The 13670-nt window shown below is 43.3% G+C and overlaps 1 protein-coding gene and 1 long non-coding RNA gene across 6 annotated transcripts; both read right to left on the reverse strand.

The window, feature by feature from the left end:
- Positions 1-293: 293 nt before the first annotated feature.
- Positions 294-5811, reverse strand: LOC129850610 (uncharacterized). Of its 4 annotated transcripts, XR_008758818.1 has the most exons (8): positions 5581-5811; positions 4607-4670; positions 4289-4482; positions 2080-2120; positions 1456-1573; positions 923-983; positions 566-689; positions 294-417 (listed from the first exon to the last, which is right to left on the reverse strand). It is a non-coding gene; the product is annotated as an uncharacterized LOC129850610 (long non-coding RNA). The 4 variants fall into 4 exon arrangements; XR_008758817.1 differs by having other exon boundaries at positions 4607-5811; XR_008758819.1 differs by lacking the exon at positions 2080-2120 and having other exon boundaries at positions 4607-5811.
- A 1038-nt stretch (positions 5812-6849) lies between these two features.
- LOC129850609 (tectonic-like complex member MKS1) lies at positions 6850-10888 on the reverse strand. Of its 2 annotated transcripts, XM_055916925.1 has the most exons (6): positions 10688-10888; positions 10384-10506; positions 10220-10275; positions 9367-9464; positions 8624-8752; positions 6850-8495 (listed from the first exon to the last, which is right to left on the reverse strand). In XM_055916925.1, exons 1-6 carry the CDS (start codon positions 10710-10712, stop codon positions 8339-8341), a joined length of 588 nt encoding a protein of 195 aa, XP_055772900.1. In that variant the 5' UTR covers positions 10713-10888; the 3' UTR covers positions 6850-8338. The 2 variants fall into 2 exon arrangements, 1 of the variants encoding a protein (XP_055772900.1); XR_008758816.1 differs by lacking the exon at positions 10220-10275 and having other exon boundaries at positions 10688-10887.
- Positions 10889-13670: the final 2782 nt, after the last annotated feature.

Genomic DNA, 13670 nt, shown 5'->3' on the forward strand with positions numbered 1-13670 from the left:
CTAGCCTTTATCTATTGGTAACAGGGTTGACGTGTTATGCTCGACACACTTAAGTTTTCCACCACAAAAGAAAAAAAGAGCAGAACAAGCCCACAAGCTCAACTAGGACCTGCATTTTAGAGCTATGTCTAAAAAGCTTTTTGTCTTTTACAACACTCCCATTCACCTGTGTGAACTTCAGCTTCGTGGCATGCTAGCCTTTTACTGGCTGCGGAGAGCCTTGTATGTTTGCATTTTGTTGTGCACCAGGTTTTTTTGTCTTTACATGTTCTTTTTTGAGAGCTGGCTCTTACCCATAACAGGCAATCCTCTTTGCCGGGAACCTTCTTTAGCACTACATTTTCCCAAATGCTTCCAAACTGATGCTCTCTCACAGCTGCTCTTAGGCCTCTTGGGTTGAGCAGTCATTCTCCAAACCTAATCGCAAACAAAGGAAAGATTAAAACACATGATGGTCCAACACAATAGGGGAGGAGGGCATAGGGAGGTAAGGGAGAGGAGATAAAAAGAAAAGACTTCCTCCGTGTCAGGTAAGCAGTCTCAAAGTGTACCCTCACCAACTTACCGGACTGAGTGTTTTCTGAACATCCCTCGCTGTCCTCTGACCCTGCGTCCAAGTCTTCTTGGGTCTCTTTCTGGTGTCTGTCTTGACTCTTTAGTGCGTTTTTTCAGTTCTTTCCCAGGCTTGCCTGTAAAACACAAAAAGATGGAACATACATAAGAGTAACAAGAAATCCACATATTAGCAAGCAACAACATTACATTTTTGTTCAGAACTCACTCAGCCTGGTAAGTTTGACGGTAGACTGCGGCTGATCCCTTGCTTTACGAAAGCAGCCGGTGTCTACCATCACAAATTTACCAGGCCGAGTAAGTTCTGAACACCTGTCACTCGAGCTTTCGCTGTCAGGTTCATACTCACTGATGCAGCCGGTGCCACTCAGCTGGTGTTTTGTATCATATTTGTATAACAGCTGATGAATCTATGAAAAAAATGTATCAGTGTAACTTCCTGATAGTTGCTGATTGAAAATACAATCTACATAAGACATTCTAAATCAGCAGGTTTTGCATTGGTGGCTTGCTTGGTGACATCCCCAGGTGGTCTAAGTTAATAGACCAATAACAAAGAGTTTGAGATCTCTCTGCCAATAACAGCTAATTGAGGCTACATTTCCCTCCCATTAGTGGATTGATTCATGTTTAACCATGTTTTGAGGCGATATAGTGTTTGTTTACATTTTGTTTACCCACATTGAAGTAAAACATGCTTATATGTTGAGTTCTGATGGGGTACAACAGTTGAACGAAGCTCATGAGGCATTATAAGTTATATTCTTCAAGAATCAATGGTTATATATCATTAAATTGCATGTCCAAAAATTGATTTTGCAACTGCCGATTGCCACTTTAAAATGCAGGAAATGGGGGGGTGGTTGACGGTTGGCTACATACCTTGGCACGAGAGATTCCTGCTTTTATCCATGTTCTTGTAGCGGGTTTCTTATGTACCACAGGAGAACCAAGAAATGAAGAGCGACACCACGGCTGTCTTTTAGGCTTTTATGTTGATCTGCAATATTATTGTGAAAAGACAGGACAGGAACACATCAGTCTCCAATGCTCCATCTGACAAGTTGTTCTACACAGGAGCATGAAGAAAGGCAAAACACATATCCTGTCTCACATCCCCAATACATTGCTAGGTGCTTTCAGTGTTGACAGTACCAAAATACAACAACTCATGTACAAAAAACACTGCAACATAAACAAGTTAAAACGTGAAATCGCATATATATTCCATTCAGACGTTAGAGGACCAAACTACATCTCCCATAATGCAACGCCAACACCAGTCGGCAGCTTAGCTAACCGTCTGCATCACAGAAAGGCATGCTAGCTAGCAACAGCAGCACTTTTAGCACTCTGTAAACTACATTAATAACAACAATAAAACTCTGAGTGACATGTTTCAATAGCCTCACACCCCCTTATAACAATATCTACAGCATTAACCTTGGGATGTTTTATTTATTTCACGTTATGGAGTTCTACAAAGGAGTAATCTACAACACATACCTTTCTCTCTCAGTGTTTTCTCGGACTGAGGAGAGCGGGAGCTACGGGTAGTACCAGGGTGTTAGTAGGTGACAAGCACACGGATGAAATAAAATACATTTAATGAAATAAAACCCGAAGATGTTAACATCATTCAGCTACTGTAGCTGCCTACCTAACATCAACAGGCAGCACCAGTAGCGTAACAATTAAAAATAGACACCAAAAGTAAAGTTCCTGGCGACCATAGCGATCTGACTACCCCCCTCTGTCTGAACTTGGAATATTCCTGTTCGCGGGCTTTGGCCACTGACCCTCAACCTGGTTGTTCTGTTCTGCGTTGTGTACTATTCTAATAATTGGAAGTTTGATGGAATAACCATTTTAACTCTACTACATTCTGACGAGAACAATTTTAAAATAGACATGTCTTTAATAAATGTATAGTATGACAGATTACCTATGGCAGAAACAACTGTCTCTCCCAATCAAACCTTCCCTTCTAGCACCGCACTGTCTCTGCCAGTCCTGCTGCAAACAAAACATATTTTCCCAAAATAAAGAAATGTATTTGGACCATCCGGATATCCATATTTGAATAGTGAAATATTCCAAATGCCTATCCCTAGCTGCCATTTCAAAATACAATCACCTCTAAACAAAATGTCTCACATTGTGACTTGTGCAAATAACTCGTCCTGCCACAGGAAAGCTAACGTTAACGAGCTAGGACCACATTTGCAATACAATGTAGCTAGCTACCAGTAGCTAGTTTAACATTACTCCTATGGAATTTAACTTTATGCACAACACAAAATTCTTTCATATGAGAACATCTAAAACATCATAGCAAAGATATTTGTAAGAAATTGAAATAGAGACTGGAAACTAGCAATAACTACACTTCAACATAAGCCATATATTATACAAAAACACACATACTCCTCATTTCTCTTGGATATATGCTGGACTTAAGACACCAACTATAGACACACATAATTCCCCTCCCCCATAATAACCACAGACACACCCAACCCATGGTTGGACCTCAGGACAAAGAACTCTCAGGAACCAATGGAACGTGGACACCAGGCCTGATCAGGACTACCCAAGACCCAGATCGACCAACCGGAAGGCCGGACTCGCAGATCTACCTACTTTGCTTGTTGTCTATATAGTACTGAACATTTCTGGAAACTGCCTCTTTCCCGGACGATTCACTAGGAGTCAGACTGGAAGAGCCTTGCTGCAAGATTTTACTAAGATATCTTTACATGTAATTAAACGGCCTTATTATAAAATTATCCACCTCGTCCTATTGTCTCCTCTTGTTCTCCTGTCAACAGTAAACGTTTTATTAACATAAGCAATGCAATAATAATCAATTCCGGAATGTATCAATGTCTACTCCAGCAACCTTTAGCAGCTAGCCGGCTAATTAACCTATCAGTATAGCCAGGAAAAATGCTGCTAGCTAGCTAACATAATGCTTCACCATAGCTAATACTTTTCCATGCATCGACGAAATGTGGCCCGCTACAACTACATTGGCCGAGTTATTGTTGAATAATAACGAAGCTAGGTAAATTAATTTAAAATAATATCGCTAGTAACTGTTAGGATTTATGTTTATGCACTATAGGCTGTTAGCATATTGATTGAAGGTGAATTATGTTTTGTTGCACACACACACATAATACAGAGGGGGGTAGGTGTGTAAAAACTGACCACCACAGGCCATAAAAGCTGTGGACAGTCTGGAGAAAGGAGGGGTGCATCTCTCTAGACCAACCAGGAGTTTAGAATACTGGACAATACCATATTAGGAACTGTTTCAGTGAATGGTCGAGGGGGACACAAGATGGAGCTGCTCTACCCAACAACCAGATGTGGAGAAGGAAAACGCCAAGGGGCTTGGACAAGTTTGGGGGTCCACAAAGGAGGAGCAAGAGTATGAACCATGCTAAACCACTACTATGATAGGCCAACTGGACAAGTTGAGAATAAACTTGTCATAGTATAAAACTACTATTTTGAGTACATTCCACAGTTCTCTGATCTACCCTGCGCGGAGATCCAGTGAACCCGTATATATGAAAATTGCATTTACCATTTATCGTTTGAGTTTAATTAAAATACTTTAAATATATTCGGTGACTATGAATCACATTTTGTCCTGATGCCAGATTTGAACTGACGCAAATCTCTTTCATAACTTCAAAATACTTACAGCTGAAATGCACTGCTGTTTTCTTTGTGAGCATGGTGAGCTGGAGAAAGCCGCATCCACATGTAGAGTTGTGGGGGATGGGACAAGTTCCCCAAATAGACCCTGGCTTTGGATCAGGTTTGAATTCCCCCCGCTAGTGGTCCTTGTTGGGTTTGGGGAGGGGAAGCTGATCCTAGATCTGTATCTAGGGGAAACTTCGCCCCGGCACATGCAAAGAGAGATGGGGGAAGGGGAGGAGAGAGAGCGTCCCTCTCAGGGTTGACAGATCATATACAAGCTCTACCACTAAGAAATGAGTTTCAGAATATAATATATTACCTTTAGCAGATCTAACGTCTTCATTTGCTCCATTTCATTAGTCTTGTTGATTGATTGCTGATATCTAGTTTCACAGAAAAGATGGTGTTGATGAAGAGCATCCATCCCGTTTGTAATACCTTCATAGACATATAGTTCATACTGGTGGTCCTACCCATCACCAACTTCACTCCATTAACCCTAAACTTGCTGCTCACATGGTGGTTTGTCTAAATGTATTTGACTTTAGGTTAGGTAAGGTTAAGAAGGTGTTTGGCTGTGTTGGGAGCACTAGTGGCAATGCTGCCTCACCCAGATCACACATTGCCCTATATAAGTATATATTGTAGCAAGCTTAACCCAACACTTAACACCTTCTGATCTCTTGAGGTAATGGATAAGGTGTTGGCTTGCTAGTCACTGGACCGGGGTTCAAGTCCCAGTTGGAGCTACCCCCAAATTTGTTACATTGGTATCAGAAGTGGGATAGTGCCTGTGAAGCCATCAAAGATGTGTACATGTGAGAGACTTGCTATAAAGAAGTGTGGGGGCATGCTCTCCCCAAGGAAGGAGGTAATGTAGCAACCTTAATCCAACACCGAGCGACCTCAACGAAAGGTTTGGGCATCTTGGCGTAGCACTTAAGGTGTTGGCTTGACAGTTGATGGACCCAGGTTCAAAACCTGTTTGGGGCGAACTCCTGAATTCACTAAAATATATTTGTTTGCCTACGGGCAGGGAGACCCGGGTTTGAGACAAAAGGGACATTGCACCATTGCTGTTTGCAAAAAAAAAACACTACATTGGTGGTAGTGGAATTGTGCTTTGGGAGAGGTGTGCATATTTCATGGGCAGGATCTGTACCCGGGCCTCCCATGGGAAAAACCAGTGGCTTGACCATTAGACCAAGATGTAATGCCCTCCTGAGCTGAGGGTGACACTGATATTAAACTTACAGGCAGGACTACTTCATTAACAGATCATGAGACACGCACATGGGATAGTGTAAAGGGAACTTTGCCTAGGACGCCGATGCCAGGTCGCAGTTGTAAATGAGAACTTGTTGTCAACCAGCCTACCTGGTTAAATAAATGAGAAATAAAAAAATAAGTTAGAAGGTGGAAGATAGAGAATTAGTCCAGTAACTGAAAGGTCACTGGTTTGAGTCCTGAGGCAGGCAACAAGATGTGGAATTTGATCTGAACTGGCAGATCTGTGACCAAACCCTTCAGAAAAACAATTTATCTTTGTTCCCCGTAACATGGACCCCGTAACATGGACTTATAAAGTTGTACTGGCGCCAGAGAGGATGCCTGACGTTTTATTGGCTCTTAACCAGCCATGCTATTTTGTTAGTTTTTTCGCATTGTTTGAAATTTATTCTGTACATAATGTTGCTGCTACCGTCTCTTATGACCGAAAAGAGCTTCTGGACATCAGAACAGCGATTACCCACCTTGAATTGGACAAAGAATTTTTCTGTAATGAGTCAGACGAGAGGGATTTACTCCAGACACCTGAACAGGCCTTCATCCTTGTCATTCGTAGGAAAAAATATGTAGATTTCGCAGAAGGAGATCGGGGTGCCTTGTGAGGATCAGGCGACGAATGGCTAATCTGCCTTTTCCATCCGTACTGTTAGCCAACGTACAATAGCTGGAAAATAAATGGGACGAACTAAAAGCACATATATCCTACCAACGGGACCTTAAAAACTGTAATATCTTATGCTTCACAGAGTCGTGGCTGAACGACGTCATTAATAACATACAGCTGGCGGGTTATACACTATCGGCAGGATAGAACAGCATCTGGTGCACGATATCCAAGGAAGTCTCAAGGTTTTGCTCGCCTGAGCATCTCATGATAAGCTGCAGACAACACTATCTACCTAGAAAGTTTCCATCTATATTTTTCATAGCTGTCGACACACAGACCGATGCTGGCACTAAGACCGCACTCACTGAGCTGAATACCGCCATAAGCAAACAGGAAAACGCTCATCCAGAGGTAGCGCTCCTAGTGGCCGGGGACATTACTGGAGGGAAACTTAAATCAGTTTGACCTAATTTCAACCAGCATGTTAAATGTGCAACCAGAGGGGGGAAAAACCGAACTCTAGACCACCTTTACTCCCCACACAGAGATGCGTACAAAGCTCTCCCTCGCCCTCCATTTGTCAAATCTGACCATAATTCTATCCTCCTGATTCCTGCTTACAAGAAAAAATGAAAGCAGGAAGCATCAGTGACTCAGTCTATAAAAAGTGGTCAGATGAAGCAGATGCTAAACTACAGAACTGTTTTCCTTGCACAGACTGGAATATGTTCCTGGGATTCTTCCGATGGCATTGAGGAGTACACCACATCAATCACTGGCTTCATCAATACGTGGATCAATGACGTCGTCCCCACAGTGACTATACGTATATACCCCAACCAGAAGCCATGGATTACAGGCAACATCCGCACAGAGCTAAAGGGTAGAGCTTCCGCTTTCAAGGAGCGGGACTCTAACACGGAAGCTTTTAAGAAATCCCGCTATGCCCTCCGATGAACCATCAAACAGGCAAAGTGTCAATACAGGACTAAGATCGAATCATACTACACCGGCTCCGTCGCTCGTCGGATGTGGCAGGGCTTGCAAACTATTACAGACTACAAAGGGAAGCACAACCGAGAGCTGCCCAGTGACACGAGCCTACCAGACGAGCTAAATAACTTCTATGCTCGCTTCAAGGCAAGTAACACTGAAACATGCATGAGAGCATCAGCTGTTCCGGATGACTGTGTGATCATGCTCTCCGCAGCCTATGTAAGACCTTTAAACAGGTCAACATTCATAAGGCCGCAGGGCCAGATAGATTACCAGGCCGTGTACTCCGAGCATGCTCTGACCAACTGGCAGTCGTCTTCACTGACATTTTCAACCTCTCCCTGTCGGAGTCTGTAATAGTAGTACCTGTGCCCAAGAACACTAAGGTAACCTGCCTAAATGACTACCGACCCGTAGCACTCACATCTGTAGCCATGAAGTGCGTTGAAAGGCTGGCCATGGCTCACAACACCATTATCCCAGAAAACCTAGACCCACTTCAATTTGCATACCGCCCCAACAGATCCACAGATGATGCAATCTCTATTGCACTCCACACATGGACAAAATAAGCACCTATGTGAGACTGCTATTCATTGACTACATCTCAGCGTTTAACACCATAGTGCCCTCAAAGCTCATCACTAAGCTAAGGACCCTGGGACTAAACACCTCCCTCTGCAACTGGATCCTGGACCTCCTGACGGGCCGCCCCCAGGTGGTAAGGGTAGGTAACAACACATCCGCCACGCTGATCCTCAACACGGGGGCACCTCTAGGGTCCTCGATCCTCAAAAAATTCTACAGCTTCACCATCGAGAGCATCCTGACTGGTTGAATCACTGCCTGGTATGGCAACTGCTCAGACTTTGACTGCAAGGCACTACAGAGGGTAGTGAGTATGTCCTAGTACATCACCGGGGCCAAGCTTCCTGCCATCCAGGACCACTATACCAGGTGGTGTCAGAATAAGGCCCTAAAAATTGTCAAAGACTCAAGCCACCCTAGTCATAGAATGTTCTCTCTGCTACCGCACGGCAAGCGGTACCGGAGCACCAAGTCTAGGTCCAAAATAATTCTTTTTTACTTAACACTTATTTTTCTTAAACTGCATTGTTGGTTAAGGGCTTGTAAATAAGCATTTCACTGTAAGGTCTACTACACCTGTTGTATTCGGCATGTGACAAATAAAATCAGACTTGAGATGACCTTTGCTGATGAAACAACTTTGTTGAAGTCTGGTTTGATGGTAATCACTCCATTTCCATCTGCTCTTATCGTGCACAACAAGCATTCCTTCTCGTTTTGGCCAAGTCTGAGGAATACAAGAATACAATGCCACTTTTCAATTCCTGAATTGGAATGTACTTCAAAGTTATTACATACAAAGCAGTGTAATAAGTACACAGGCTACATAGTGGTTTTTTCCCTTGTGCTACTCACTTGCCTGGTGGTCCCAGGTCCCCCATGATGTGCATGGTCTGTACAGGTGTGTTGACCACGTAGCTGATCTTCATAAAGTCCTTCGAGGGCTCCCAGGTAATCAGCCTGGACTTGGGGACGGTGCTGTCACTGCAGACCAACAGAATACCACAAACACATTTTGCATACAAGGGTATGGTGTAATGTGAACATACCGGTACACTGTTTGTCTTCAAAGCAGCACATCACACATCAATGTTGTGTCACGCCCTGGCCTTAGTTATCTTTGTTCTCTTTATTATTTTGGTTAGGTCAGGGTGTGACGAGGGTGGTTTGTGTGCTTTTGTCTCGTCTAGAGTGTTTGTACTGTCTAGCAGGTTTTTGGAGAGTTTTGGGGTTGTGTTCATTATAGGTGTTTATGTAAGTCTATGGTTGCCTAGATTGGTTCTCAATTAGAGGCAGGTGTTTATCGTTGTCTCTGATTGGGAACCATATTTAGGCAGCCATGTTCTTTGGGTATTTTGTGTGTGATTGTTTCCTGTGTCAGTGTTTGTGCCACACGGGACTGTTTTGGTTTGTTCACGTTTTTGTATTTGTGTTCATGTTCAGTTTTCTATATTAAAACATGGACACCTACCACGCTGCGTATAGGTCTGATCCTTGCTACACCTCTTCAAAGTAAGAAGAGGAAGATAGCCGTGACATGTTGCTTCAGTTACATTCCCTTTAATAATAATTCACGTTGGTGAGTAACAGGGACCTACACTGGGTGTCTGTCATGTCGTCTGTGTCTGACATTGGCCATCCTATGTGCCAGGAAGGTAGGGTTGGACTTGACCTGCGTCACCATACTCTGGGAATCCTGTAATGAGTATATCAAAAACAGCTTTAAAACACTCACGTTTCTTTGGGACAGAAATTAGGTAAATGCTTTGTTTTGAATAATGAAATTGTCACATCTGCTCCCGCTCCCCCTCTCTGGAGCACGAGGTCTCCAGGCTGCTCATCATTACAAACATCTGTCACCATCGTTACACGAACCAGCGCTTCATCGGACTCACCTGGACTCCATCACGTCATTGATTGCCTCCCCTATATCTGTCACTTCCTCAGTTTCATTCCTGTGTCTGCATTGATAATGTTTTGTTTCTCTTGTCCAGACTCTGTTCTTCTTTAGTTTCATGTCTATTTATTAGTAAATCCTCACGCAGTACTTGCTGCCCCTCTCCCAGCATCTGTGGTTACAGAACCATTACAGAAATGGAGATTCAGTAAAAACCCACCCCTTCCCAATTGATATAGCAGTCAGAATCAGTGTAGGTGAAAATCCTGCAGGTCAGTCTGCCCGCTCCAGAGCAATCATCTCTGTGGTATTGTCTCTCCAGTGGAGTCTGGCATACTGACTCACTCTGGAACAAAACCACTTCATATTGTGTGCGCACACACACACACACACACACACACACACACACACACACACACACACACACACACACACACACACACACACACACACACACACACACACACACACACACACACACCTTACTATGCAACATCAAACTATCCTAAACAGTGAAGTCTTATTTGTTATAAGGACACTGGTAGAGGACCTACCTGACTGAACAGCTTCTCCTGCCTGCCTACCACTAACTCCTCCTCACCATCTCCAGCTGAAAACAAAACCAAGATGTTCTGGTCTATATCTAGCCACCACGAAAATAACATCTACTCAACTAAGAAGCATCTAACATCTTTCTGTTTCAAAACAGTGTTAATACCTGATTGAGCCTGTGAGTTGAGGGTGTCCAGCTCAATGCCTCCCCTCTCCTGTTGAGTCAAAAACCTGCTGCTGAAGGTGTTGAGAGAGGGCTGCTGCGAAGGTGACTCTCTGAATACGGATCCTGTAAACACCATTGTAAATATAAACAAATGCCATGTTTTCATGGCAAACTCAGGCAACTCAAGCAATATACTGGGTGTTTATCATCATCTGCTTTGAGAGCTAACATTAGCTAAAGACAGTGTCTTGCTTGTATGGCAATGCAAGGAATAAAAGCCACACAAAGGCCAACTGCAACTTACTTAATTGTAAGGTTTTTGACAACATCCCGGGAACGGTAGGCAACCTCTCCGATGTCGGTGCTCCAGCCGTCTGCCATGATGTAACGTTAGGAACTTTATTAATGGCTAACTAACTAGCTAGGTTAGCAACATACACACACGCGCGCGCTATGTATACAGCAACAGGCATTTAGCCAATTTTGTAGCTAGTACTTTTCACAAGCGTCTGCTCGTTATATGGTAACAACAGCCTGCCTGCCTGGTTGGGTTTCTGGCGAGCAATCCAACTATTTATTGGTTCACTACCGCCACCTACCGTGGGATACATTCCAGAGCAGCAGAATAAACCCCCTCCACTGATAACAGGTAAGATAATATCAGTACAATAATATTCCCTTGCTGTAAAAAGTTTAAGAACCCCTGATGTAATTAATTAAGACAAAAATCTGTCTGACACAAATAATTGCAATTTAAAAAGCTTTATTGGAAATGCACGTTTCAAACAGCACAATTCAAGTACAGATAAGTGTAGCTACATCAGATACATGCTAATTTAGTTAAAATGTGATACAGTCCTCCAGTCCCAGTTCATTTGCACTCTTTTGACATGCTTCAGACCAGATGCATGCTCCACTTCAGTGTACAATGGTTCTGAATTTGCATATCAATGTGTTTGAAGATTTTACGTTCTGCATCTCTCATCTGAAGCCATATCCTCCAGGGTCTAAACAGGTGTAGATTTCCAGAGGTCTTATCTCTCTGTGGTTACTAAAGATGTCATGGCACTTATGGCATGAGTAGAGATGTTGACCCTGCTTCTCCTGGCTATATTTCCAAGCCTAAACATGTAAATCCAACTCATTATCATAGGCTGTATGGGGATCAATATCATTTTTGTTTTGTTAATAATGCTGCATGTCTCAAAAGATAAGAATGAGACCAATATATGTATTTTGCTAATCATAGTTCCTGTCTCTGAAATTACATTTGTGTGTGTTGTAGGAGTAACCAATACTCAATATCTGTGTGTTTGTGTGTGTGTGTGTGTGTGTGTGTGTGTGTGTGTGTGTGTGTGTGTGTGTGTGTGTGTGTGTGTGTGTGTGTGTGTGTGTGTGTGTGTGTGTGTGTGTGTGTGTGTGTGTGGTAGAAACAATAGATGGCGATTATTTCTTTGAACATCTCAGTTTGGGCAGCAGCCACTGAAGAAACCTGTCAATCAAAAACCACAGGAGAATAAATAGTATTATAAACTGGGTTGTTCGAACCCTGAATGCTGATTGTCTGAAAGTCGTGGTATATTTAAGCAATAAGGCATGAGGGGGTGTGGTATATGGCCAATATACCACAGCTAAGGGCTGTTCTTATGCACAACACGGAGTGCCTGGATACAGCCCTTAGCCGTGATATATTGGCCATATACCACAAACCCCCAAGGTGCCTTATTGCTATTATGAACTGGTTAACAACGTAATTAGAGCAGTAAAATTAAATGCTTTGTCATACCTGTGGTACACCGTCTGATATACCACGGCTGTCAGCCAATCAGCATTCAGGGCTCGAACCACCCAGTTTATAACAGACCGTATACCACGAATATGACAAAACATTTATTTTTACTGCTCTAATTACGTTGGTAACCAGTTAATAGCAATAAGGCACCTCGGGGGTTTGTGGTATATGGCCAATATACCACGGCTAAGGGCTGTATCCAGGCACTCCGTGTTGCGTCGTGATAAAGAACAGCCCTTAGCCGTGATATATTGGCCATATACCTCCTCGTGCCTTATTGCTTAAGTTTGCACTTACACATCAGATAGCTGCTCTTTCTCTGCTACCTCATTCTATTTCTCTAATTCTCTAGTCTAGTATTCCCTGGTTATGTTCCACTTCTCCCTCCTCTATTTCCTAACCTCTTCCTCAGACTCTTCTTTTCCTCTTTCTTGTCCTCCTCCTTACTTTCTCCAACATTTCCCATCTGTTGTATCTTACTGGCCTTCTCTTGTTTTACTACTTTTTTGGCCTTGCCCTTCTTTTTCTTATTGACCTTCCCTTCCTGAATATTTTGGACAAGGAGATAAAGTAATGTAAGCTTATGGGTTTTCTCTTCTCTTGAGCTATACTATACTATAGAAGGACTTATGCAATACTATAGAAGGACTTAAGGCCAATATTCCCTTCTTGTATTTCCTCTCACCTGTGGGGCCACTCCAGCCATTTCCTGGAGCAGCTTCCTGCCGGTCTTGCTCAGGTTGGTGATGGGAGCCAGGCGAGGGCTGTGGCGGTATGGGAAGTTCTCTGTTCGGGGCAGAGCGATAATGACAGGGCTGAGAGGAGTCAGAGGCCTTGGGACATTTACTGGGTAGGGAGAGCCTACAGCAGAGGGCAGGGCCCGTAGGGCTTCAGCCAGGGTCCGGTGTGCTGAGGTCACAAGAGGAGAGAGGCCATTCTTGACAGATACAGGACCTGAGACCTTCCCTGGGCTCTGTCGGACCAGAAAGTAAAGTAACATATAGGAAAGTGCTATCTTCAACACAAGCTGTAGAAATACTTTCTAACTACTCTATACACATTGCATATACATGACTACACTCAATAAGTAATTATCTGCATCATTTCCAATCCCCCATGTATATATTTGAAAAAAAAAAAATATGCAGAACTTACCAGGAAGTCTGACTCATCGAAGGAGTGGAGAGACAGATCATCATCCTCATCCATATCCCTCACGTCAAGCTTTGTCACTTCTCCATTCTCAACTTTCAGAGGTGGTGTCCTCCTTTCATGACCCTCATCATCACACTGTGTATCAGAGTCAACTAGTCAAAGACCATCCTCCTCACAGTGATGTCACTCAAGAAAGACATGGACGGTAGGGTACAACTCTTACCTCCGATTCACAGTCAGTGAAGGAGTAGATTGAAAAGTCATCCGAACTGGAGGATGAGATCACGTCATCATTTTTTCTCTCTATCAGCCGAGTCACCCTTCCAGACTGAGTAGACAG

The sequence above is a fragment of the Salvelinus fontinalis genome, unplaced genomic scaffold (genome assembly GCF_029448725.1).
Source record: "Salvelinus fontinalis isolate EN_2023a unplaced genomic scaffold, ASM2944872v1 scaffold_2139, whole genome shotgun sequence".
Taxonomy (NCBI): domain Eukaryota; kingdom Metazoa; phylum Chordata; class Actinopteri; order Salmoniformes; family Salmonidae; genus Salvelinus; species Salvelinus fontinalis.